The 27,740-nt window shown below is 43.3% G+C and overlaps 1 protein-coding gene and 4 non-coding genes across 6 annotated transcripts; all 5 read right to left on the reverse strand.

Moving 5' to 3' along the window:
* NOP58 (NOP58 ribonucleoprotein) lies at positions 1 to 27,617 on the reverse strand. 2 transcript variants are annotated; one of them, XM_068948102.1, is made up of 15 exons: positions 26,134 to 27,617; positions 22,340 to 22,416; positions 20,480 to 20,532; positions 18,598 to 18,722; positions 17,458 to 17,594; positions 16,164 to 16,228; positions 14,726 to 14,860; positions 13,692 to 13,837; positions 12,600 to 12,726; positions 11,780 to 11,943; positions 10,933 to 11,067; positions 9,566 to 9,627; positions 6,688 to 6,821; positions 1,099 to 1,220; positions 1 to 336 (listed from the first exon to the last, which is right to left on the reverse strand). In XM_068948102.1, the coding sequence occupies exons 1-15, from the start codon at positions 26,176 to 26,178 to the stop codon at positions 280 to 282; spliced, it is 1,584 nt and encodes a 527-aa protein (XP_068804203.1). In that variant the 5' UTR covers positions 26,179 to 27,617; the 3' UTR covers positions 1 to 279. The 2 variants fall into 2 exon arrangements, with proteins under 2 accessions (XP_068804203.1, XP_009682520.2); XM_009684225.2 differs by lacking the exon at positions 26,134 to 27,617 and adding an exon at positions 25,790 to 26,108.
* LOC138067732 (small nucleolar RNA SNORD11) lies at positions 12,359 to 12,444 on the reverse strand. Its single transcript, XR_011142110.1, has one exon. It is a non-coding gene; the product is annotated as a small nucleolar RNA SNORD11 (small nucleolar RNA).
* Positions 13,505 to 13,588, reverse strand: LOC138067733 (small nucleolar RNA SNORD11B). The gene has a single exon (XR_011142111.1). It is a non-coding gene; the product is annotated as a small nucleolar RNA SNORD11B (small nucleolar RNA).
* On the reverse strand, positions 15,472 to 15,559 carry LOC138067736 (small nucleolar RNA SNORD70). The gene has a single exon (XR_011142114.1). It is a non-coding gene; the product is annotated as a small nucleolar RNA SNORD70 (small nucleolar RNA).
* LOC138067735 (small nucleolar RNA SNORD70) lies at positions 20,138 to 20,226 on the reverse strand. Its single transcript, XR_011142113.1, has one exon. It is a non-coding gene; the product is annotated as a small nucleolar RNA SNORD70 (small nucleolar RNA).
* Positions 27,618 to 27,740: the final 123 nt, after the last annotated feature.

Here is a 27,740-nt window from a genome sequence, read left to right on the forward strand (position 1 = left end):
TCCATAAAACTGTTTTTATTCTTTATCAATGGAGACTGCGTATGAAAAGAGGATCTATGGCAAGCTTATCAACAAAAGGAACTGCAAAAAATGCCAGCAATTCTCTGAAGTAGCAGAGACACTGCAATATTCTGTTCCAAGGCAGAAGATAACCTGTCAAATCCATCTCCTTGCCCTCTTCCAATACAGGGAAGTTAGTTTTCAGCAAAAGGCTAAAGAAATTATTTCAAGAAATACTACTCTGAAGCAGCTGTCCAAGGGGCTGTTTCCCTCAGCTCCTCAGTCTTCATCCTCATCTTTCATTTTCTTCTTTTTCTTCTTCTTTTTCTCTGCATTCTGGAAACAAATGTTGCTATGAACAAACCATAACAGCAAAAAAAGCAACATGTAGCTAGGCAACACAGCTCATACTCAGAGCAGCGCAACAGCTGCCATACTTAGCAAAGCGTAACTCAAAAGATGTTCCCTTCTCCTACTGCTAACACCACTTCGTGGTTTACAGCATGGTGGGGCCGGTGGGGCAGGGGAAGCTGTGCTGTCCACCGCACTGCTGGCAGCTCAGCGCAGTAGTCAGACTGCATCAGGCAGCACAGCTACCCCAAGCAAAAAAAAATGAAATCCCATTTAAAGAACAACAGGATTTCAAAACTGAGCAACTAGTTCTGTTTGGCTGCATCCACTCTGCTGATGCTAGAAGACATCAAATGATGCTTCAGCAGTTCAACGGGTACAGCTGCTGCTCCAGAGTCCTGAACACTAGCGATTTCTGTGGTTCAGCACCAAAGGACACCCTGCCCAGTTTTCTAGAAAAGAGGTAGAAAGAGGAAAGACTAAAGCTGGGAGTGGGCAGAAAGCAGAGGAAACACTCCTGCTGCTTGGAGGCATTACAGTCACAAATTTCCCAGGCCTTATTTTGTAATGCCAGTCTTCTCAGACATTACAGTGATGGGTATGATGAAATAAAGTTGCTAAAGAGTCCAACAATCTTCACATGCCATGAGTTATAGAGATAAGAATATGCTTTTCCTCCTCAGTCCCAATGTTTTGGGGAGAATCTGTTCCCATGAAGGATCAAGTAACTGTGCAATTCTGTCTCACCTCAACCGTGGGGCTCGTGGGTGGTTCCTCAGTCAGCGCTCCCTCGTCTTCAGCTTGCTTTTTCTTCTCCTTTTTCTTTTTCTTCTTTTTGACAGGTTCACCTTCTTCTACGTTTGTCTCTTCTGTACCAAAGGAGGGAGGAAAAGAAAAGGCAGACTGTCAGCTATTAAAGTATACAAGGCAAAAAAAAGCCCTACCTGTGCTTTGTACAAGATATAAGGAGATGCAATGAGGACAGTAAGAAACAATGCAAAATACCAAATACCACACTGCTTTCTTTACATCTCTCCACACTACCCTCTTTTATTGTCTCCACCTCAGCTCCCTTAATTGAACGACTACTCCCTGCTCTTATCAAAACACACAACTACCCAAGACAAAAGTGACAACGTTCAGACACAGCACTATTCACGTCTCCTGGCACAAACGGCACTCCTATATGCTGCTCCCAAAGTTTAAAGCAAGCCTGCATGCTTTGATTTGCCTGCCAAATTATCTCTGAGTACTCTCCAAATTATCTCCCGAGTACTCTTCCTGGGAAGAGACTGTCCACAGCTTGGCAAATATTTCCACCAGCACCCCAGGAGCAGTGGAAGGACTCTAAAACCCATGTTAGAAACACTCAGCCAGCAGTAGGATATGCATAACCAATTCTTGTATCTTGACATTGGAAATCTGTTAAGAAGCAAATCAGCAATCTTCCCTGAACAGTTTAGGCTAGCAAATGCAAAGAACCAATGCTGGGCTAGCATACAACATTTAATGCAAAAGCAGAAATTTTGTCCTGTCCTGGAAGACAGGGATTGAACTATTTGTATAAGTTGAGAGGACTGTTAACCCACAGAAAGATTTACTAATGTTCTTTTAAATTTATTTTTCAGAACGATTTGTCAACAGGAGGCGTTATCTAATCATAGTGGTAGAGGCCACTCCTGATTTACCACTCCATTTTCTAGAATATTACCATGCAGTTTTAGGAATCGCTAGGTAAAGAAATCATTACCCAGCTGACAACTTATGTAGTAGCCAGGCTGTTACTAGAGTCTACCCCAATTAAACTTATTTGCACAACTGAGTCAGCACTGGACATCAAGTTTCTCAGCATGCAGTACTCATGAGTAAGTTAATGACATATCAACCACAGACCTTCAAGTAGCCACAAAACTGAGATGCTGAAATCAGTGCTGTCTGAGGTGTGTAAAGTTGCTACCAGAAGCGTGACTCAAGAAGAAATAATCTTCTTAGAGTACTCCCAAAAAACAGAACCAATTTCATTTGGAAAGTACACTCACTTATCACTTACAGAAAGAACAGAAACAAAACCAGTGCAATTATAGAAACGCCAAAACACGCAGCTTCCTAACATCTTGATTGCACTCTCACACATTTAGTTCCTCAGGGCAGCAAAAGGATTATACGATTCAAAAACATGCTTCAATCTTTGCCTCTAACATAACCTTCAGACAAAAGTTTGTCTTCAGGGTAGAAAAACTCTGAACACGTCTACAGCAAAATACAGCCAGGTAGCCCACGTAGTTTTCTGACACTAAAAATGCCAGAAGCAAAAACCAAAGGATTCCAGATGAAGGAACAGTTATGTATAACTGTAAGTGGATTCTGTCATACATGTCATTCACACGGAACAGTACGCAAGCAAAAGGTTCCAAAACATGTGTAAATACAAATATCAGCTTCCCTACTTTATGTATATGACATAGATAAAAGGTGGCTGAAAAAATAAGCATATACTACATTACAATCATTCAATACAAAAGGAGCATACGCATCACATTTGCTCTGCTACATGTCTTCACTTAGCTAGGTTACTAAGTAAAAAGCAGCTATGCATTTTCAAGCAAAATGCTGGGTGGGACCTTGGGAAAATAACTTATTGTTATTACTATCTGTGTCATCAGGTCTGACACACCAGGCAGTGGAACCTGTCACGATTTACAACAATAGATAACGTACCGCACATTCACAGGCACTGACACTTCTCACAGCTGGCAGCAGATGCTTTCATGAAGGTTTAAGCTGCTGCTTTCTAGCAAAGCTCATCACAAGGCTTCACACAGTCGTACCTCAGCAGAATGAGGATAAAGGCTCCAGGGGTGCTGTTCTTTTCCCTCCAGAACCAGGGCTTCCAAATCACTCAAGCCCAGTGGGGCTTCTCTGTGATATACAGCAGCTGACAAGAAAGCCAACGGTTCTCACTACTGCAAGTAGGCACAGTAAGCAGCACCCAGAAGAGCAGCTTGACTGATATCCCTGCACCATGCGGGATCACTAGCTGTAGTTTCATTCACCCATTTTCCACCAGTTTTCTCTAAGCTTTTTACACACCAAACTGATGTGCTGTCTACTCCCCACACTCTTGTTTCTCAAAGCGTACAGAATCAAGTCAGTCTGTCACTAAAAGCACATCATCACATCCCTGTCATTTAAAGCTTTAGGTCTTGCAGGGTTCACTCCATTAAAGATGACACTTCTTGTCTTCTTAAGAGATGACAGACTTTTTCAAGTGACTAGCTAATATTATACTCTGATGCTTAAATGCAAATCGAGTGCTTCACTGGGGGCACTGGCTAGTCCTGTCAGCAGGAACGCCGGGAAGCATTCCATCTAGCCACATACAACTCCTTACAAATCAGTCATGTCCATCCCCCTCCACTCCTCCCTTAAAACAGGTTTTGTATCAAAAGGTTACTCTTTAAGTGGACTAAAATTTATTTCAGGTAACTTCCTTTCAATGTTTCTTAAGGTGTAAAAGATCAAAGCGTTCTGAATTCATGCACCCATTTGCCCTGTCAGTTCCTATCTAAAGTACTGCCAGACATGCAGCCTAAGCAGGGAGACACAAAACATGACACCTCCTCTTGCAGTAACATTTTGGTTTCGGGCAAGCATGATTTAAAAAAATTGTTTCCCTTTACTACAAACACTACAGGAACAGTTTGACAGATCACTTTTCAGTGGCAGTGCCAGCTTCCCAGTTCATTCCTGTCCCTAACCTTCCTTCCCCTTGCACTGCAAACTGAATCAAAATTGATCTGGCTGATTTTTTTTTTTTTTGAACTGCTTTTCTGCCAACCCCATTCGCCATGCAGCTGCACAAACAGCGTTGGGGAAAGGGGGGGGGCAGAGACTTCTTATGCAATAGTATGGCTGGATGCACAATCCCCAAAAAGGACAAAGCCTAATAGAAAGAACAGTCCCAAGAACAGCAGAACTGAAACACTCGTGCCTATTCAAGTGGGACATGCAGCATAAATCGTGATGCTGGGATCTCCTCTGTGGTATGACCCTCCCTTCCTATGTGCTGTGGAACTTGTGCAACCACTCAGCAAACTTCTGAGACCACCATCACCACAGGATGCTGTGTAGACAGACCAACTCTACTTGAAAAAGAGCAAGGTCACTGTCTGTCTAGCCTGTGTCAGGGAAATCCATTTATTCTGCTGGGTGATCGAAGAAGAATTTGCAAACATAACTGCGGTAATATTTTAAAGGGTACAGGAGTACAGGCTGAAGGGATGAGATTTGCATAGAGGTGCTATGAGGTAAATAAGTTTTCTAAAACTGCTTCTTCCTTCATCTGAAGCATCTGGCACACATGAAGGTTCTGATATCCAAGTATCCCAATAAAACAACCCACTCAACTTGCAGAGCTGGGGAAAAAAAGGAGCCACAAACAGCACACCTGAAGGATGCCCTTCCTTTTTAGGAAGAAGGGCAACACATTTGACATCCTGCGCTTCACATTCTGGGAAATGTTCAAAAAAATTACCAAACAGCACAGAGGATTCTGGCAGCTTAACAATATTCTGCACACTAAAGGCTCAGATAATTCTCTGTAGCTCAAGGATAACTGCTAAGCTCCTCCCATCCCCCTAAGCTAAGAGATATCAATGCTCAGTAAAGCAAAGGGAGCAGACACAGAAGTAGGTTTCCTGTATAAAATCATGAACAATTAAATAATGTCTGAATAGAAATATCCATCCTCATACTGAATAATTTCCAGCCTGGTCTCGTCAAAGTGTCACGTGCAAGGAGCTCATGCTTGTGAGATGCCAGCACTTAGTTTGATAATGGCAGGGAAAGCCACGGGAACAATTCTGAGACTGTAAGAGAAGTTAGTTCAAAGCTTATCGAAAGCAGTAGCAGTGACAACACCCACATCCTCCAAAAAGCAACCGGGTAAAGTTCAAGCCTCCAAAGCACTTGTGTGTCCCTGTTCCACTATAAGTGCGCAAGAATAAGCTGGGGGACCAGATCTTTACAGTATAAAGGATTCTCCCTCCTGTGTAACTTTAATTCTCAGCAGTTTCCCACAAGTTGCTTGGTCCACGTGCAGACACCATGAACCAACCAACCAGCATCGGGAAAGATCACCTCAGCATAAGGTGAGCATGAACAAGTATGGAAACAGCATAATTACTCTGATATCATGTCTCCAAATTTGTCTAGAGCTCAACAGCACAGAGAAGGGCAGTGAAAGGCTCTGACAGCCCGTGCCTGCAGGCACAGGTAGCTGACAGAACTGGGAGTAGTTCACACCCAGATCTGGCTCAGATCCCACAAAAAATGGCTTAAAGCCCTCTTTTCTTTCTTTTTTCCCCTCCCAAGTTACACACAGGGTAGTCCACTGCCGTAGCAAGTACTAAGCCAAACATTTAGAGGAGCTGGAAGTGCACACAGGAGGGAAGAAGAGGGAGTAAGTTTCTTAAAATCAACTTTAATGTAAATGCAGGCTGTTCCAAAGTCACAGTCCAAAATCTTTGATCATCCAGTAACTCATTAGAGAAGGAACAAATGAACTGTGGGCACAGTTCAGTTTTCTCTCTCCAAAGCACAGCAGTTAAACACAAATACAAATTTATCACGTAAACTGACTGAAATTTCCAAGTGTTGTTTATTTCATCTCAAATTGTGATTTTCAACGTTTTCCATAGAATCACAGAAGAGCCAAGGTTGGAAGCGACCTCTGGAGATCATCTAGTCCCACCTCCCTGTCTCCAGGGAAGGAGACTCCACCACCTCTCTGGGCAACCTGGTCCAGTGCTCTGCCACCCTCACTAGTAAGTTTTTCCTCATGTTCAGATGGAACTTCTCGTGTTTCAGTTCGTGCCCATTGCCTCTTGTCCTGTCACTCGGCACCACTGAGAAGAGTCAGTCACTGACTCGGTCACTGAGAAGAGTTTTGTGTGCTAAAACATTTGAGAAACCATTTTTACACAAAATAAAATGGTATTGTGGGGGAAATTCCAGTTTTTCAAAGAGGAGCTATTTCGCTTCAAGATACTGAGGCTCACTAAAGATCAAGCTACTGTGCAAGAAGTTCTGTAAGACAAATACAAGTTGGGCTTACTTTTTTTTTTATTACTTTCTTCTATGCCTGCAACCATTTAAAAGCAGATATTTAAAATAACTGACTGCAGTCCAGCGTCGGCCCATAAAGAACTTTTTTAAAAAAAACGCAGCGCGTGAAAACCAAGGAGAATAACCAGGTATTGTGGCTAGCTGTCAATGTTAAATCCCACTGCACAACGCACACAGCAACACGCCAGCAGCACAGATGCAGCAACCAACCTTTAACCTCTGTTTTGACCTTCTTTGCTTTCACAGCAACCCCTGCCTCCTGTTCTTCCACTTCTTGAATTTTGCGTTTCTTCGAAGCAGCAGGAAGCGTAGAGTCACCAGATGGGTCATATATTTTTACTTCACTGTAATGAAGGAAACAAGTCAGTTTAAGTTACAGAAAGAAGAGCTAGCCCTACAGGTAAGATGCTGCCATTGAACGTTCACTCTCCAACACAATCTCCCAAGAATATTCTCAAACCAATCTGGCACCACTGAAGTGTTTACAGGTTGCCAGGGCCTTTCTCTAACACGTGAAGGTCCATCAGTAGTCTTGACTACAGCAGATATCCCATGAAGTATGACTGCCTGATCCGGACAGAAGATACCAGTTGAAATGAAAATTCAGTTACGGTTTATATCTGTTCAAGGCTGTACAAAGCACTTACATTACCCATTATGTTGATCTCTCCACAGCTGAAAGTCTTCCCACCACAGCTGTATGGAGCACATGGCTCCCCACAATTTGGGAAGTCCATATAATTGTACCCTATGGGTAACATATTTAGGGTTAGAAGTAGCTTTAACTCTTGCTTTTTCTGCATTGCCTCTCTACTGTCATGTTCACAGCGTACAAGTCACAAGCCAGGATAATGCTACGGCCCATCGCTATGCTTCCCTGCACCGCATGCACCACTGACTTTACAGTGCAGCTGAACGCCTAATCTGTGCCTGAAATTGCCTCTTTCTGGATACTGTGGACTCCTTTGCTCAGTCCCAGACTTTTCTATAGCCTGCAAAGTACCAGCCACCCCAAAAACCCAGGACTCTTCCGTCCAGCCTTTTCAGGGGCAGTTGAACATTTGCTTCATCTAATACCAATAAAAATGTTTTCCTGACTTCTTCAGGACAGAATTCCTACTGAAAGAAAAAGGAGTTTTAAAACAGTAACCTAGTAACCCCAAACTACTGCCCCCCCATCCCCTGACACTTTCTGAGCATCCAAACTTCCCTAAAATCGGACTCTCAAGTAGCTACCTGGCACAGATTACGAATCTCTGTCGAGTTACTAGGCTGGGAAGCATGTGATAATGCTAACAGCACCATCAATTCCTCCTCTACGCATCATTAATTATTCTTATGCGTATGAATACTGCATAACACTTTGAAGAAACTAATTACAGAGCCTTCTGCAAACAGTGGACTCTTTCCAGGGTTTCTAACTGAAGTAGAGTGCACTAGCTTACTTGACATTGTCAAAATACTAAGAAATAAAAATAATAAATCATCAAATAAGCATGCCAAAGATGGGTAAAGCTCTCACTCTCTTCTTTTTTTTTTTTTTGACAGCATACTGAAACATTTGGCTTGAACCTCATCTCTACAGACTACCTTGCAACTAACTTCAGAAATACTACCTTGATGCAGCTAATCCATATAGGATCTATAGTTTCATACAGGACATTCTTGCCAATCTGCTTAAAACACCAGTTTAGCCCTTCAAACAATCTCCATATAGCAGTAGTATTTCAACTTTGCATTAGAAGGACTATTTGACAGAGACTGAATCAGTTTACAGGTACTAGAGTCTCCCAACAGAGCTCTGTTTCATTTCAGGAACACAATCCACTCCTGAAAGAAAAGTTCAGAAATACTGATTTTTACCATTTATGTCCAAGATGGGCATTTTGCATCTTTCCATTTCAGACAGTCAGACTAAGCCAAATAGTCAGGAGTTATCTTCAGCGTCTCTCCCCCAAGCCTGGACATGTTTGTAGAGCATGTCTAACAGTAGAAACATGTCCTGGCGGGACATCATGACTCCCTGTTTCAGGAGATCAAAAACCTACAAGTATGTTGTCTCCTCACCACCCTCCTCCTCAAGCTACTGCCTCCTTAAATCACTGCTGCTTCTTTTACTGCCACACTGTTGCATTTTTAAAAGCTTTCCCATTCTAGACGCTGCTCCAGTAATCTAGTCTTCACTACACTTTGAGAGGTTTGGCATGTGGAAACTTAAGTTACAGCCAGGCTTGAGAAAGATGTCAGGAAAACGCAGATGGGCACAGCAATGCTAATTTTCCTGACAAAACTAGCACCCAGCCCTACTTGGCTGAGCACTTGCCCTCTCTACACCAAAGGTTCACCAAAATAAGCAGGCCAAGCTAAGCAACAAGCTTGCAACCAAGTTAAGGGAAAAGCCCAGGCCACACAGCTCAGCTTAATAATGAACTGTTCCAATCCTCCTCCTCCCTCTCCCTCTCCAGTCTGCGGTTTTCCCTGTATTTAGGTGTTCAGAATCCTCAACTGCAATTTAGAGTACCACTTCCAGCACCAGAAACTGCTCTGTGTCCTGTTGGAGTGCAGGGCATATTTATCACTTAAGATACTGTGCTGTTGTGTACAGGACCTAATAAAGGGGATGAAGCTTTGCTCAAAACAACAACAGGTTTTTTTTTTCTTTAAGAATAAGACTAAGTAAGTTTCTTGGGCAGTTTCCAATCATGTCACAGAAATTCATTTAAATCCTGATTTTCTAAAATGCAATTGATTCGGGCTTTCATTAAATAAAGCTGCTACATATTAACTCCCAAAATTATTCAACTTTTTGGGTCGATGCTGATAACATCTAAATATACTTGTTATCTGATGATATCAGTAATTTACTATTAGAAAACCAGGTCTGTTTCTCCAGTTCACTGGCTTTGCCACAACTGTAAATTGCAAGAAAATGGAAATTCCCCTTAACAATGGCACTTGTCATCAGTGTTTAAAATCACAGAAAATGCTTTCTGGATCTCAAGTCAACTCAGCCCACAACCAAAAAGCCTCTCAGCAGTAAAAATAAGGAGAGTTATACCCAGCCAAGCTGAAAGGAAAAACTATTCACCTCTTGTTTTGATATTTGTCTGCCCTGGCCAAGGCTTTTCCAGTGCCACTTATTCTTCTTATCTAAAACAAAAATTTAGAAGTGAAAAACAAGTTACTCATAACGAAAACAATTCACAACCTAAATTCCACAGTCCTTGAAAGGAAATAAAAATGGAAAGATAAGCGCATTTTATTGGTCAGGCTCTGCATAACTGTACGAGTCTTACACTCGGGAGTAAAACAGTGACAAGGAGGTAACCGGGGTGAGAAAGGCATGCGCTTTTTTTAATGCTGCTCTTCAAGAAGTCAACGCAATTAAAGGGCATCTAGTACGGGATCAAACATACCACAGCCACGTGACAGGCAGCATCATGCCTCTAAGTTAACAATGCCAGCTCAAATTTGTGCACACTTTCTTTTCTGCAGAGGTAGCTGCATGTCTGGGCAGATATCGCCCTACAGTTGGCATACAGTCAACTTAAAAAACCCACAATACAGGCTCAAAACTTGATCTGGATTAAATGTGTACTTGTCAGACAATCTGTTTGTGTTTTGGTATTAAAAAACATGGCTCCCTCTCTTTGTTTCCATGGAAAGTGCCACCTCCTAAGAAAAGCTCAAGGAGGAATAGGCAGGTTTTTCTGGATTTTTCTTTTTTGTAGCCATGATGCCAGTACTATAGCATTAGCACCAGATTTAGCTTGGAAGGCTGCAGCTAACGATAGCTTACAAGACCACACTCGGCAGGCACACCACCTAAAAGATGAGCCCTATGTTCTCCAGCATGCTGCACCAATGGCAACAAAGGGAACAGCAGGTATGGAGAGGCAAGATATACAGTACTTGGTGACAGGAGTACAATGCAGCACTCTTCATGTTCTGTGCTGACAACAGCTTCTTGCTTTGCCTCCAGAGAAAGCTCCTGAAGACTAAGAGTGGCCAATGTTCAGACTTTGGGGAAGCATGGTGCAAAATGAGAGGACAGAAAAACAAAAGCACCAGAGGAACTCTCTTCTAAGAAAGGAAGCTACAAAGCAACAAGCATATCTCTACAGCAAATACAATAGAGATGTAGTGCAATGTAAGGGTATGATCTTATTCACCTTATTCAGAATCAAGAGTTTCCAGTAGAATGCAAATGAAGACACACATGTAGACATGAAAAACTGACACAAAAGGATGCAACCAGCATAAAGAATCCTACTTTCCAGCTGAGGCTGGGAGAAGTACAGGATCACAGTGACAGCAAATCAAGTGTGGGGAAAAGACTTTGGAGAGCAGTGCATCAGAAAAATCATACCATAAACACAGGTAGTACAGAGTCAAACTTCTTTTCAACAATATCTGCTTCACGCAGCCATCAGCAACTGCTTCATGCAGACTTACCCCTCTCTCTTCCAAATGCCTCAGCCTCGTCTCTACTTTTAATCTGTTCTCAGCTCCCATTTCAGCACTAGTATCCTCTCCAAGGGCATCATAACGAATAGTCAAGGCAGTTTTAGCTGCCAGCATTCGAGAGATCTGGAGAAGACAAAAAGAATATTAAGTGCTAAGACTGAACATAAGGTGGTGATTCACTCTAATCTGGAAACCATGCCCACAAACGGAAGAACAAAGTAACCACTTACTAGCAGTGTTAAATCCAAAAGTACATCATTTTTTAGCACTGCTAACTGAACACCATGTTTTCTTGCTAAATACCTAGAGGTAAACATCTGAACCTAGCAAGCTATTTATACCTCTCCCACTCCACCCCAACCGTTAGACCAGGTCAATTTATGGTGTAATTCCTAGCTGAATAGCTCTCTCCACAATTCATACAGTTGCATTATAAAAGCCTAAGCCCTGTAGAACTGAGCCAAAGTTACTGCCTGTAGCACACAATAAGATTGATTTCCAAGGAAGACTAAAGCCTGCAACAGCTTACTTCATTAACATATAAAAGAAAGTAGTAACATACCCTTTGAGAAAAGCAGCATTATACCATAATCCAGCAGGAATGCATTTGTTACTACCCAGATTTGTTGAAGGGATAATCCCATTTCCTTTTTCGAGCAGGAACGAATGACACCCAGAGATCTGTGGCACAGTGGCAGCTTCCACATTACCACAAAGGAAAGCAGTAAAGCAAACAATGGAAAGAGCCTCACTGTGAGGCTCAAGGCATCTCATCACCAGATACTCACGCTCCGGAAAAAGCCAAGCTGGTGAGACAAACAATTCTGCAACGCACCTTTCCTTTATTTTTCGCAGTAGTTTGTCCTACTAGGGAAGCATGATAGATGAGGCCAAATTTAGGCGTATCCCGCTTAGTCTTCAGTGCTCTGAAGAGTGCCTTCTCAGCACCCAATATCTGAACTGTTGAAGCTGGATGTTTAGCCAGATTCAGAAGAGAACCTAGAAGAAGGTGAGCAGAGCAACATTAACCTATTAGTGAAGCAGCTGAGAAACAGGAGACTAGATTCCTAAAGCATCCCAAAGTAGGAAACTCAGAGCCTTCTATTTGTATATGAACTGCTTCCGCGCTCATTTCATGAAGGATAGGTAAGCCATTTCAGTCCGTCATGCTTAAACTTACTCCGTATCTTGGTTTGATTTCAGCATCAGGAAAGAAGGCTAACTCAATAAAACATACTCCACTGGAGTAATGCCTACTCCTGACAAAGTCAGACAGCAAGCATGTGTCACAGAACTGAGCATAAACACAGAAATAAGGCTATCACCTTGAGTCAGTCTGACCATAAAAGCCTAATGCCAGCTTTCCAGCACTGTACCTCAGAGGTGACTGAACTATCAGCAATGGGCTCAGTAAGTGTCTCAGAAGAGGTAGTGACTAAAGTTGCCCTCACGTTCTAAAAAGAATTCAGGCCAACAGAGAACTACATCATCACAGACTGCTACTGTGCTCATGCTGGTATTCTCAAATTCCTCAAAAACCACCTTCCTCCCTTTTACCATGAGGCATCCATCAGGGCCTTGCATAATGCTTTTGGCTGACCAGCTCCTCAGGGAAAACCTCTGATGAGGACATCTAAGCTTCCTATGTGACCCACCTGCATGAGCAATGAGCCTTGCTCCAACCAGTTCACCCACCATGACAGTGAGATTAGGAGCAATGGCCATCATTCTGTTCTTCAGGTAGTCATACAACTGTGTCCGATACTCCGAGATTTCAATCACCTGGCACAGACACAAAGTTTGGTTACAGGAATCAGTATTAGCTGACAGACAAATAAAAGAGCTACATGTATTGAAACAAGAAAGCGCTGAGGATTCCAATCAAGGAGACTAACAAAGTGCAAAATGCACAGATGGCCAAGAGCCAGTTATTTAAAGCTTTATATAGGGCACCTTCCCAGAGCAGAGCTCCATCCATGAAGCGTATTGGACCTGTAGGGCTCATGCCCTTATGCAACTTATGTTCGCAACAAAGCTCCTGATAAGAGAGCTGGCAACATGCCAAAGACAGCGAAGCAGAACAAAAATACTCAGTAAGGACATTTTCTTTAGGACAAAACCCTGGAACATTCAGCTTTCACATAAATCTTTGCCACCATTCTCTCAAAATGGGATAAATGCTCTTTACTTTTTCCATACAAATACACACAATTAGAAAGCACACAAAAAGCAGCCTGGTCTAGACTGAGAACAGGAACTCTCTACTCCTAATCCTGCCACTCCCTGGCAAGGTCACAAAGGGACCCAACTGGCACCACTGATGTAAGGGGAATTCAAATACAATCTAGATGAAAGCAGGACAGAGCTCCTAATTCTTTGGGCCTCAGTGCTCCCCTTTTAACTCAGGGGTTATCAACCAGCTTCAAAACAACCAAGTAAGAGGTACTATATTAAAAAGAGGGCATACAATACCATCCTCCCAAGTTTTTAAAAGCACATCGATTCCACCCCAAAGACAGACTGCCGCTTTGTAAGACTTCAGGAAGATGCCAACAGTCTAAGATGGCTCAGATGAGGTAGTGACTGCACACCCTCACGTTTGAACATCAGGTCAGCAACGTTAGAGGAATCATCACTGCCATCACAAGTGTTAGAAAGGCTCTGGGAAAACCACTCCTTGGCAGAATAGGCTCTGATACGATTAACCAACACGGAGTTCCTAATGCTGTCCATCCACATGTACATACCTGGTCACAGAGATGAATTATGTTGTTTATGTCTTCTTCTGACACTTCTGTCCCCATGGAAATCTCTGCGGCAGCCTTCACATCCTCTTCTATCTCCTCTGACAGGATGTCAGAAACATCAGAGGCGGCAAAATTTCTTCTGTCTCCTGTGGGGGACAAACAAAAGTACGCGCGCATTGGGGCAAGATGAACAAGTGAAAAATAACAGAAACAGACAAAGAAAAAGGTCCAAAGTAACAGCAGTGGATCAAGTCTACCATCTTCCTTTTCTGAACTCCCAAAGCATACATCAATGTTACTGCTTACTTTCATATTTGTACTAAGAATGGTTAGAAAGATAACATTTGAAACAAAAAATAAAGCAAAAAACAAACAAAAAGATAAACAAAAACAAAGCAAATAAACAAAAAATCCCACTCTTATTCTGTAACACTGGATACTTCACCTTTTTACAAGATTACAAAGGAAGAATTCCAGGAAGCGAGCAGCCATTTACCACTAGCTAAACCAATGTAATTCTTAATTTTTTTCCCCCCCAACTTCAGTTGAAAAAGCTCCCTTAAAAATATAAGGTTTTCTGAAATGCAAGCTTCATTTAAAAAAAAGTACACATTTAGGAGTCAAGAACCGAGCGTCCAAAGGATTAAAGCCACCATTCTTTCTGTTCCAATGAACACATATAGCAGCTGCAACCTCAGAACACCCACAAGCAGCAAGTCTTTTTACATCAGGTTTTGGCAGCTAATTTCCAAACCAGTCTGCTGACTGTGATTCCAAGAAGATATGCTGGTGGTCCATGAATAACTGGTTGAGTCATACAGTGTTAGCTTTCTATTAACTTTCCAAATGGTAAATCGCATCAACACACAGATTCAAGCATATACTGCTTTTCTACTAGCCCTAATTACACCACTGCTGATGGCAGGACTGTATACATGACCGTGACCAGCTAGATGAAGGTCTACAAATTAGTATCATAAAGCACTACATAATAACATGCAACATATTCCAGGCTTCTGCTCTTTATTACTCACCAACTTTCCGCACACATTTACAGTACGTTAGGTTATCTGTGATGATTTTGCCCAGTTCAGGAAAGTGCCAACCATACCATTCCCTACAGCGCATGATATAGTTGTTCAATTCTTTGTCCAGGTCATCAAGAAGGGCTAAAAGGAAGAAGAACGGACTTTTTTAAAAGGTAGTTTAAACATGGAAAACTCTCAAATCAACAAATTTAAATACTATAAAGGGATATAACCCAAGTGTTTTTCCCCATAAAAATTCACTGGAATAAAACATAAGCTGCAGGACATTAGAAAGGCTTTAGTTTTCAGAGAACCGTACAATACTAGACCAAGTGAGTGAGTGAAGCCTGAGGGTTCTATCACTCGGACTGTCTGGGACAAGAAGCTCCTTTATCTGCTGTAAAGCACGTTCACTCGGAAAGAGAACAGCAATCAATGTACTTCTTCCTCTCAGCCAGCCATTCAAGGCGTAACACACAAGTGTCTGATGTAAAATTAGCCATCTACTATACTTTTAAGAAAAAGAGTTGTAATGTTGAGAAACTGATTTTCTATTAAACTATTTTAGAAGATTGTATTCAGTCCTTTAATTGCCTTTATAATAAAAACACAGCCAACACAAATGCAACAGGCTCTCCATTTACCAGGTATGGCTGATAACTGGACCTGTAACATAAGAATAGAACACCCACAGCATACATTGCTACAGAGCCCTGAGGCTAAAATATTTCTCTAATGCAATACTAACATTCCCATCTGTTGTCTCAGTGGTAGTGACGAAGAAACTGAATTAAATCATTATTTTCAGCTTAACCATGTTTCATCATTGACAACAGAGTCTGGGAATTAATACTCCAAACAGGATTCCTCACCACTGCTTCACAGCAAGCATGCTGATTACAACGTAGATGTGTTCAAGGAAAAAATGAGGAACTGGCTTTCCTATTTGTGCTTGCAATTTAAGTTTCTGCAAGAGACTCAGGCTGGGAAAGCAACAACATGGAATGCAACATTATACTTTGCAGTGGTTCCTATGCGTCTAACATAAGACTCTTGCCACAATGCTCCCCACACACGCTATCCCTACAACCAAAGGTCAGAAAATCCTGTTCCATGGGGCACAGATACCCTTCCAATACTACTCAGAAGCAAGGCATGTTGGGAATTGAAGTCCTCAGAGGGCTGAACTAATAATGGCCTGTACTTCAACTGATCTCTAGACAAAGAAAATTGACATCAGGTTACTGTACAACCTTAATAACACTATTGATTGTGGAAAGCCCTATTAAGAAAAAATGCCATGTGACTAGCTGAATGCAACTGCCCAATTTACTGAAAGATGCTAAGAGGAAATCTTGACAGCAATATTTTTCTGTAACCAACGTAAGGAAGTCAGCTATCCTAACCTAAAGCCACTAAGGATTTAAATTCTAAGTATACTTACAGATTGCCTGGACAATCATGGTATCTACTTTGTCTGGGCTGAACTTCAACTTGTATCGGGAAAGGCTGAGGAGACAGAAATATAGTTTCATCAGCATCCTGACATCCCACTGTAGAGCACATCCCCCCGTTCCTATTTTGCATTAATATCCCTGTCCACACATTCATTCACACTAGCTCAGTTTTACGCCACTGGTGGCTCTCAGCTGTGGCCAGTGGAGAAACCCTGCTGCCACTGCCACACGCTTTCACAACAGCCGTGATGCATGCACACACCCCATGACCAGGGCAAAAGGAAAGCTAAGGCTATCTGTACCATATGCTCCAGAGTCAACATGAACATTGTGGCAGGAAATAATGCTGTTGGTTCTTTTCTGCATGGTTCCCCACAAAAAAATATTTGTCAATAGAATTTCCAGGTCAGCAACGGTTGGAGCTGATCCACAAACACTGCATACCCAGCAACAAATACCAGCAACGCTAATACAAAGTACTAGCGGAAACTTCCTCAAACAGATTCCCTCTGGTCAAGAAAGAACATTATCATCTGCCTTTCAATCTACATTTAAAATCTCCCAGTACTCATCTGCAGTATGCCACAGCAAAATACAGCTGACATAAATGAGGACTTGCAACTTCAAAGCTCTTTGTCAATATTAATCCCCATTTTCTAGACATTGTAATAGCAACAAAAGTCTATTTTTAAGGAATTATCTAAGGCAGATATCTTATGCTAATGGCTACAGAACAAAATCACGTCAGAACCTGGATGAAAAGTTGTTTGTGCATGAACGCCTGACCTAGTGCTGATCCAACACCTTTGCTCTAACTACCAGTCTGCTAAACCTAACAAGGCCATGGTGGCAAGGAAGGAAAACAACTCTGCCTCTAACATTTACGTAACATATTATGAGGGAACCCCAGAGTTCTGACCAATCACCAACCCAAAGCCATCTTCCCCATGCTTCTCAGAAGGAACGGAGTTAGTTTTAAGTGACCCATTTAACTGCCACAGAGATTCATTAAACCAAACGCTAAAGTACATAATATGCATAGGAAAGCTTTTCACTTTCACTTTGGGAAAGTTGAAGCCTTTCCCTAAAGGGTGGGTGAAACTGGAAAAACTCTTTCTCTATAAAATAGGACTCCAGACACAAACACGTCTTGACTTGCATGCAGAGCGAGTACAAGACCTGGTCACATAATCAGAGACATTTCAAGCAGCACAGCATGGCCAAAGATATGGGAGTGGGGAAGAGACAAGATGAAAGAGAGCTGTGCTACTGACAACCCACCTGTGTGCCAGACCCAGACACATAGCTGCCATCTCTCGAGAAGGGAGGCCTGTGATAAGCCCTTCAATTTGCGAACGAATTCCTCTCATCAGCTCTGTAACCATTGGGCTGTGTATACAACTCAAATTCAGCTTATCCTGGAGGGTGGAAAGCAATAGTCCAAGTCAAGCACAACAATGACATTCCTTTAAAATCCTTCTTCCAGTAGCATTATCTCATATACCTGTTTTCCTACTGCAATCCTATGGTCACTCAACCTTTGAGCCTTCTTCGATGCTCAAAGCAGCGACATCCCCCGTCCTCCACACTAACAGCCCCACAGTTAGAGCCTTAGCTATAAATCTCATCTTCAATCTGCTACACAGACATTGGAACTGAAACTCAAGACTTTGCAGTTGACTAGCAATAGTTTGGCAGCAGAGAAAAAAATGAAGAGGTAGAGGGTTTGATGGTATTTCTTCTTTTTTTTTTTTTAAAAAGAAAATTGAATAATTAGCTCAGAGTCTTAGGCGTTATTTACTTCAGCACTGTCTCCTATTTGTTTTGCATCCCACACCAATCTCCTAAGGCACAATGAGGGGTGGTCAAAATAGAAGTTTTTGGAACAGGCAACAGAGACAGGAGAGACAGACCTAGGATTTGACACCTAGGAGAAAGCAGTCCATCTCTACCGCACTTCCTCTCCCAGCATGCAAGAGGCAGAGGATGTGCCCAACTGCTTGTGGACTGATGGGGAGAGCTGGGGGATGGTCACACATTCCCAACACAGCAACAAGCTGCCACCCTGCTTTTGCTACAGCTGTTGAAGAATAAGCACGTGTGCTTAGCCTTTTTTCTTTTTGTACAGGGCCATTCGAGAAATTAACTTTGGCATCTGCTGGGTTTCCAGCCAACACTTAAGAGGTAAGCCAGACAAGTCTGAACATCTCAGTACACTTTTACCCTATCATCCATTTGTGTACTCAACATGACATCTTCCCAGCCTACATGCAGTCCACATTCAATCATAAGGATGAGGTATCTTCAACACCACAAACATAGTATTGGCAGCCTATTCCACTGCTAATAAGATCTCCGGAACCTGTTTATAAGATTTCAGTAGCATAAGACCAAAGGAAGAAAGGCAAAGTCAGTTATTACCTTTATGACACCTCCAAGCTTGGCATCTGCTACAGCCAACTGTTCATGGGCATCTTTTGCCACTATCTTCTTGAGAATTTTCTTCAAGTTCTTGCTGAGTTTGCCTTCCACAAGAGCTGTGGATGCTGTAGAAAACAAAAAGAATAAAAATGCACTTTATTTTCCCTCCTAAACCCAGTAACACTAGGATTTCTAACTTTTTTTTTTTTTTTCCAACTGCCCACAATAGCTCTAGGCTGAGTTGCAACACTACTTCATCATGCAGTGGCTTAAATCAAAAACCCTTCTCCCAGTTCTCTCTCTGTCCTCCATGTGGCTTCAGTTCTATTTCTGCCAATTTTGTTTAAGAAACTCTACAAACAATTTCATATGCTCTAGATAGACGCTTAAAATTTCAGAAAGCATTAGAACATTTATTATATGATTTAATCACCCAATCATCTTTCAGGCACTTTAGTCAGCAACCACTGTGTCCTAAATTAAGTAACAGCTTATTTACATCCCCTGGCAATGACAGTGGGTTATCCATCAAACCCCAACAAAGCATGAAGCCACGCACACTGACTGGTGGGTCAGACATGGACACTTTTAATATATAGTGCATAGACTGAAGCAATTTTAAACAGACATCTCCAGTCTCACAATTCCACACAATATATATTTCAAGATGACACTTATACAACTCTCTTGACAGGTCAGCTCTGTACTCCACTGAACTTCTGATTGATACAACATCTTAAGTACAGCGTATAGAGCAGAAGCCAGTGATTTGCGCTTTCAGATGCCTTGATGAAATGCAAGGGTAAAATCTAAAGTGCCATGCTGAGTTTTCCTCTCATCCTTAATGAACATACATTACGAAGCTTCCAAGCTGGCCAGTAACTCCTAATCCACTTACAACAGACACATTGTTTTCCCTTCAAAACAAGTATAGTATAGGTAGTTTAAATAATCTCCTCCACTTTACAGATTAGTAAACCTGAAGTAATAGGGCTTTAAAAAAAATACAACCAGAAAAACCCCGAAAAACAACATTTAACAATACATGATCTGAACCCAGCCCTATGCAAAGGCAACATACTCCAAATAAAAAGCACAGGGAGAGAGGAATACACAGCGGCTTCAATCTCAATTGTTTCATTTGCGCCTCGCTTATGATGGCAGTGTCTCCATTCTTGCAGTTTCCTTAGCTTTCTTTAAAAAGCTATCCCTACTACATCAGAATATCAAAATCCGTTCTTTGGTCGTGTGACATGTAACAGCCACCTACAAATATCATACAGCAACATGTTCTATTCAGCAGTAATAGTCATGCCATCCCTGAAAGATTAGCTAGCACTGTCTTTTCTGTTCAACATAGTCCACAGCCTTAGCATTTAAGTGTTTAATTTGTACAAATTATTGAAAATAAGGCTTTCCATTTTGTTTCAACTCCTGAATTTCTTTAAAGTGCAAACAGGCATGTCTTAGGCTGCAAAAAGGCAGGCAAAGTATGCATCCACAAAACAAGAACAGTTGTAATGTATGCACTCCCTGACACCAGTCTGTTGTCTCAGTGGTAGCGATGAAACGTTGGGTCAAATCATTTATATTCAGTTCCGTCAAGAATCCATCACTGACAACAGACCTTGTACATCAGTCAAAAGCTTCCATTCATCACTCATGAGTGAACTGTTTGGGCAATAAGCACAGCAGGAAAACTAGACTTCATTAAGTCTCCACCATGCTACGATCGAGTGGATGACCTCAAAAAAAAGCAGCTGCCTTTGAAGAATCTGTAATCTAAAAAACTAAATAAAGGTACAGAGCAGGGATAGAAGTAATGAATGAACTAATGTGTGACAGGTTCTTTTTTGCAAAAATGGTGTTACATTTCACTTACCAGCAAGTGCTTCTGTTGTGTCCTGAAACTTTTCAAAGTGTTTCAACTTCACTCTACAGAAGAAAAACATGAATGTGTAAACCAACACACAAACTAGATGCTAGACCTATCCTACTTTTTTTTTTCCCTCCTGTCTCTGCTGTTATAGTTCCCATTAGGTCCTCACTTCTTCCTAAGACTGCAAGAGAGCAGAGATCAATATTCAGATCCTCAATAAAGAGGAAGAGCACTAAACCTGCTGATTAAGTTTGAGCCTGGTGTGGCTCTTCCACTGTGTCACAAACTTTTTTTAATAAGGTCCTAAAAATTCCCACAAATTTTGATTTAATATTTCTAATTAGGACCAACACGATCAGAAAACCTGAGCCTCCCCTTTCCTTGTGCAGTTCATATTTAAAGACAGACATCGTCCATCCACATTTTAACACTGCACCCTGATTAAAAAGGTGTCACTGCTGACTGACTGATGGTAGTATCTGCCCGTACATCTCTAAAAAGGAACCTTCTGCCTCTGGAATGCATAGTCCTGCACAGCCCAGATTTTAACGTGCTTTTTAACCAAACGCATCTTTAAAGGCTTTACAACTGAACTGATTCATCGCTCATGAATTCCCAACTCCTCCTCTGTAATTAGATGCTAGAATACAAGTTCTGGTTAAGCTTAAAACAAAGAACTAGTAAGCAGAAAATTCTGCCACGCCCAAACTACTGACCAGAGCCAATAATCTCATGGACGGTGTTTAACCACACTGTGCCAGCTCCCTAGGCATAGTTTTCTTCTCCCCCTCATATAATCTCTCATGTTGATATCTAGAGTTACAGTGTTGATCTGCCTGTTGAGTTACAGAAGCTATCTCAATCCAGTAAATTCCTTGCCAAGGACAGGCATTTGACTAATCCAATTCTGATTAACCACTGCTCTTTGCAAGTCAAGTATGTGCAGAGGAAGCAAGGTCACAGATAAAGCTAAATGCTTGAGTTAAGCACTTGCACAGCCTAGCAGAAGCTCCATGCTTATACTGATGCCTCTTTAGACAAACATGAAAGATAGGAATTAACCTGATCAGAGCGGAGATCCATTAGAGACGCATCCTATCCAGTAAGGGGTCAGGATGATACTTGTAAAACAAGATTAACACCACTGCAAAACAGGCAGATGCGGGATTTCTATCCTGTACCCTAAGCATTTTTACAGAGCAGAATAAATCCAAACTACAAGGCATAGCCTGTTTAGGGGTATCTGTTATAACAAAATCTGGTTAGAAGTTTTCCCAAAAAGCCACCCTAGATTCAGGCTTGGAAGGAATCCATCGTTGTCTCCAGCCACAGGACAGTTTGCTAGCAAATCTAGCTTGGCTGGTGGACACCAAAACCCCCGCCTGCAGCTTCTCAGTGACACTAACAGTCACTGCTGGCATGGGCAGCAAAATTGACTCCCATTTCATAGGGTAACTCATATACTATTAGTTTCAGCTGGATTAAACCAATTCTTTTTTATTTTAAGACTTCCTGTGAACACAAAACTTGTCATTTCAGCCAGTGCCAGCATTACAAGCTTGGACATTCTTGTCAAAGCATCCAAATCTCCTTAACATATTATTCAATTTTTTTGCTTCAGTGGCACGCGTTAATGATTTCTACAGTTTAATTACGTTGCAAGGGAAAATAAAGCTATTTCCTTCCATCCGTTTGGCATTCTATTTCTATGAATATCTCACTTTTCGTTATCCTTGTTCGCAACTTATAATTTTACAATACTAAAAAAAAACCCCACGCTTCTGGACCTCAGATGTGCATAAATATACATGCAGTCACGTTCTTCCAAAACCCAGGCTGCTACCCCTACATAAAGCTGCTTACATTTTGTTTGCTTTTTCAGGAGTTTCAAATTCTTTCCATAAACTGTCTACTTCTTGGAGCTTCTTCTCATTCAGAACCTGTAGACAAGAAACCAGAAATAATCTATTAAAATAATTCTGAAAAGCCTTCAACCCTGCATTCATCGGAGAAGACCTGAAACAGATCCATAGCATGTCCAGCCACTAGAAATTAATACTGACAGCAAGCAAACTCAATTTTGGTGATCTTTAGTTTCAACATGCTCTCTCAGCAGCTTTAGCCTACCAATATGCAACTATATTCACAGCATTTTACTTTCAACTGAATTATGCAAGTTGTTCAATAAAGGCTGGGTTCTTCTGAACCCGCACATTAAAGCAAAACCCTCTCCTTGTTTATCAAAACTTGCTCCACCTCCTACAGGACTCATTCACAACCCCAGTGACCCAAAAATCAAACTCGCCACTACTTTGGGAAAACACCAGAAAACCTGGGACACCTAAGGGGAAGGAGTGATCCTACAACAAGTTATTAAACTGAGCTAACCCAAGGAACAAAGAGGATATTCCTATAAAGACTATTCACCACAGCTCAGTAATCAACTGAGCCAAGAACTACCTAAGAGGCAGCAATGGCTTAATCCCTTCTCTGTACAGAGGGGAACGCCTCTCAATTTTTAAACTGCAGAAGATTAACACTTACACCATCAACCCTCCACATATTGCATAAAATGCGTACTGTGAATTCCTAGAAGAGTGCTCAGGGGAACAACTCCATAGTCAAGATCCTTACATTTTACGTCACTCAAAAATGTTGATGTCTCTGTCCCCAACTAAATCCAAAGCAACTGCAATGGGACTCAGCGCAGTACTGAAATCGTTCTAGGGATTATGAGACTTTGCTTCCTTGCAGATTTTTAAACCCAGGTCAAAGGACTGTGTCTTTTTCAAACTGAATTAGCAGTTGAGCAAACAAACACAATAACTCATTTCCAACAGGACTCTGAGGCACAGAAAACGCTTGGGACACCTCTTCCTTTCCTCGGTGTATTGATTCTTTGTTCTAGTTCATCCTTCTTATCCCGAGGCAGACAGAACTTTCAGTCTCCATAAACAGACACTGGCAGAGACAGAAGTCACCAAAACAGAGGTTGTTGATGTAGAGAAGTTATGGTTGCCTATGGATAGCGCGTGTCCTACAAGACAGTAAGATTCACTGGAAAAAGTCTTCCAAGATCTGGAATATGTTTATGCTGTTTGCCCTTACTTTCTGAATTCTGCTTGTTCTTCTTTAATGGGACCAACACCCACCAGGGACTACCCAAGAGCTCCCCAGCTTGCAGGGGGGGCTCTTGATCAGCATAGGATTAAGGCAGAGCAGTTACGTTGGCTATGGACACTGCTGAAAAGGGGAGCGGGTGTCCATGACTGCTTCCCAAAATTCAGAAGCCCAAATTCTGCCCAACCCTCAAGATACTTAAGGGGGGGGGGGGGGAAAGCACCAATGGCCATCTTTAAAGGCTACCAAAACAAACCAACCAAAAAAACCAAAAACCACCCCACTAAATTGCACAGAGAATACTTTGCTACAGAATGAATAAACAAGTATAAGGACCACGCAAGTTTGTAACCAAACAGCTACTGTGCCTGGGAACGCAAAGCCATGTGATTGAGAGCCCTCCCTACCTAGCAGATACACACTGTGGCAGGGACTCTCTCTGGCATGGGTAGCTGCAAACTGAACCAAGACAGAAAACAATAGCTTGTCTCAAAACACAAGATTTACTAAAATATTATTTATGCTCACTTCCAACAAACAGCTTCCACCCCAGACGTCCTTCGCGCTCCTCTCTTGCCCATGAGGTAGGCGTTTAGAAGACCACATTTAAACACTGCTTCTTGGTGCCTAGTGCCCTCTAGCCGCTTCGCATACACATCACAGCCAGACCCCAAATCCCAGCTGTTGACACCTGCAACTGAGTGTTGCAGCACTCCTGCAAAGAAACTTCTTCATTTCTCTTTATGCTCCTCCTCCTACTTTTGCTTTATATCTATCCTGGTTTCAGGGATTCAAACGTGCTATTTTCAGCCCTTCCTGGTTTCTGTAGAAGATTAAAAGAGGGCTTGGCTCCCAGCACAAGAGGTTCAACCCTACCTGGAAATACTGCCTTCTCTCTCTCCCTCTTTTTTTTTTTTAAAAGAAACTCAGAAGGTGCAGTATATTAGCTAGTGTGAACAGCCACTGATCTAAACCTCCAGGGAGACAGTGATATACTTTAGTTCCCCAGTTGCAAGCAGGAATGAAAATGGAAGTAATATGCTTTTAGATACATTTTTACATGAGGATTAGTCTTAAAAACCCTCTTTGCCTGAACTGCGCAGCTACACCTCAAAGAGGAGGAAAGGTTTCAGGGTAGACCAAGGAACCATAGGGCTCTGTAGAGCCCCAACGATGCAGTTCTATAAGTTAGGGTAAAATAAACTAGTGCCTTGCTCTCCTTGTATCTGCACTGGTGTTTGCACAAGCCAAACCCAAAAAAGACTAAGCTAGGTTGAAATAAAGCAAGTGCTGTCATCAAACTCCATGAACAATCTCATCATGAGACTGTACAAGCATCAACATCCAAAGCAAGAGAAAAGACAGATGATGGGGCACACAGCACCAAAGCAGCTCTAGCAACTCATTTAAACCATCATGGAGCTGCAACCTCTGAACCAACACATCAGGAGCTTGCCAGAGACTTGTGGTCTGTTCCTCCTAGCCCCATGTTCTCAACACAGCAAGAAAGGCAGAGCATGTGCTACACCTGTGGGCAGCTGATGCCAGCTCATCTGGCCCATGTGCTGAGTCTGCCAAAGAGCTGACAGAAACACACGCAGGTCAAGGCACCCTGCAGATTTGCTTAGCATGCTGCATGGCTCCCATGCACCTCTCCTTACAACCAGGAGGTGCTGTTAGCCTGTGAGCAAAATGAGTTCAGTAGAAATAAGGGAAAGCACTTAAGATGCTTTTCCCCAGGACAGGATGTCTCCAGAGATTTCAAGGAGGGCACAAAGACAGGTACCTTCTCTCCCACCAAATCTGTTCTCACTGGTGGAAGAAAAAGAAACAGCCATGTGCAATCCCTGATGGGACCATGGAGAAAGCTCTCCCTCTCAAGTGCCTTTAGGCTTTGCATTTCCAGGACACTACTACAACTGCAGCCATCTTTCCCCGCGCTGTGCCTCTCCTTCTTACCCGAGATCCTCTTTACAGCACTCACTCTTCAGCTTCATGTCTCACCTCCCTCCTTCTCCTACTGTGTATGTCACAAGGAAACCAAACAAGGCTGACGTGTAAAGTGACTTTTTGAAAAACCATTTGACTTGAGCACACTCCTTCCCCGTTGACGTTTCCGCCACAAGTTAATTACAATACCTAAAGCTATCTTACTTCTGTTGCAACTCTCACAACTCCTTTCCGTTAACTTACCCTCCGCCGGAAACACACCACACAGCGCTCCGCAGACAGGACGGCAACCCACTCCTCCCCGAACACGGTCCACATAACTCGTTTTTTTCCCCTTGGCGGTGATCAGCCCAGCGCCACAAACCCCGAGCGGCGTTTTAAGACGAAAGTGTTGCGAAAAGAGCAGCCTTCCGGGCCCTGAGCCGGGCGGGCACTTCCCGCCACGCCACACCGCGGACCGCTACCGAAGCGCCGCAGCTCGGGGGCTCGGCCGCCCCCGCGAGCGGGTCAGGCCCCCCGGGCAAGGCCTCGGGCCGAGCGAGGCGCGGACCCCCGGCGGCCCGCAGCCCCCCCCCCCCGCGCCTCACCTTGAAGATGGCGTAGCCAGCGGCGGTCTCGAACAGCACCAACATGGCGGCGGCGGCGCCAACGGCCGGAGCGGGGGCCAACGGCCGCTCACGGGGGGGTGGGGAGGGCGCGCGCGGCCACGTGGGCGAGCGGACGGCAGCCCTCAGCCCAGCACACGCGCGCGCCGGAACGGGAAGTAGCCACAGCGGAAGTTATGTCACGGGAGGGGAAGGGGCGGGGCCGCGGGCCGCCCCCCGCGCCGGCGCTGCTGGGTCCTGCGGGCCGTCGGCCGGAACGGAGCCGCACACCGTCGGTGTCCGCTCCCTGCGCTGACCGAGGCGGGGGAAAAAAGGCGCACGGAAACAGCAGAAATATGTCCCCTGGGTGGGAGACAGGTCTGGGCGCGTTCCCGGCCAGGCTGCCGCTCCGCCGTAAACAGAGCCTCGTTCCCCAGCCTCGTCTGCGCGCACGTCGGCATAGGGCTGCGGTCTGCCTTCGTGAACGCGCGCTTTCCTCTGCGAGCAGAGTTAAACCAGCCCAGTCCCCGGTGTGGACGCGGCGGCTGCGTGCGGCGCTTGCCCGCCCTCCGCCTAGGCCGAGGAGAAGGGGGGAGGCGCTCAGAGCTCGGTGCCGCTGCGGGCGTCCGACAGCTGCTCCCTTCTGACAACGGAACGCCAAACTCGCTGCATTTACAACAGGCGTTTCGAGGCTCCCGATTTCCCCGCGCGGTGCTGCCTGCCCAGGATCCGGTGTTTCCGGGGAAGCCGCAGCTCAGCCCGGCCCTGCCGCCTGCCGCCTCGTCGCACTGCGCCCTCCAGCGCGTCCAGGGGTTACTGTCCCAAAGAACAAATTATAGATTAAACATGATTTACCTTCTTCCTTTTAATAAGGCATATTAATACTTACTGCTAGCACTAGCTGCTCTCGAACAAATACACTAGTGTTACGAGATTATGGATTGTTCTCAGGTTAAAGCCCTGTTTTGTAGGAAAACTATCTGCAGGCTGAAGAGGCTTTGTGCAGGCTAGGTAGGCTAACGCTGTCCAGAAAAACACTAACAGCTCCTCTGCTTTCCACACAACATTGGTCAAGTTAATTAGCAGCAAGCTGAATGAACGGAGGTGAAATTTATTAACTTCAGGTGATTGAGATTAGTTGCAGATGGGGAAATTAGAGAAGTTATAAAATACCTGAGGATTAAACAAAGTTATTAGTGGATGTAAAGTAGTCTCAACATCAGCTGTAGCAGCAAGGGCTACTTTGAGTTCTGTAGGAAGAAGCTCATGTATGTATATTTAGTCTTTTAAAAGCATGTTTTTGTTGGGCTTTAAGGGTGCTGCATGTTGGGTTTGGGCTGTAACAGAAGAAACGTGTGACTTTTGTAACCCTTATAGGTTGAATTGAGACTAGCTGCTAGGGAGGTGCTGTGCAAATATAGCTTGTACCCTGAGCACATACATATCTGTAACCGAAGTGAATAAAAAGTGTATAAAGAGGGGTATTGTTATTAAGTTTTAATAGTGGTATTTAAATTTCAACTGTGTGTGCTATGCATGGGGAAGAGGGATAACTGGTGATTTGCATGTTACTCTTATTATAGAATGCATAGGAAAAGGGGTACAACTAG

The sequence above is a fragment of the Struthio camelus genome, chromosome 6, assembly GCF_040807025.1.
Source record: "Struthio camelus isolate bStrCam1 chromosome 6, bStrCam1.hap1, whole genome shotgun sequence".
Taxonomy (NCBI): Eukaryota; Metazoa; Chordata; class Aves; order Struthioniformes; family Struthionidae; genus Struthio; species Struthio camelus.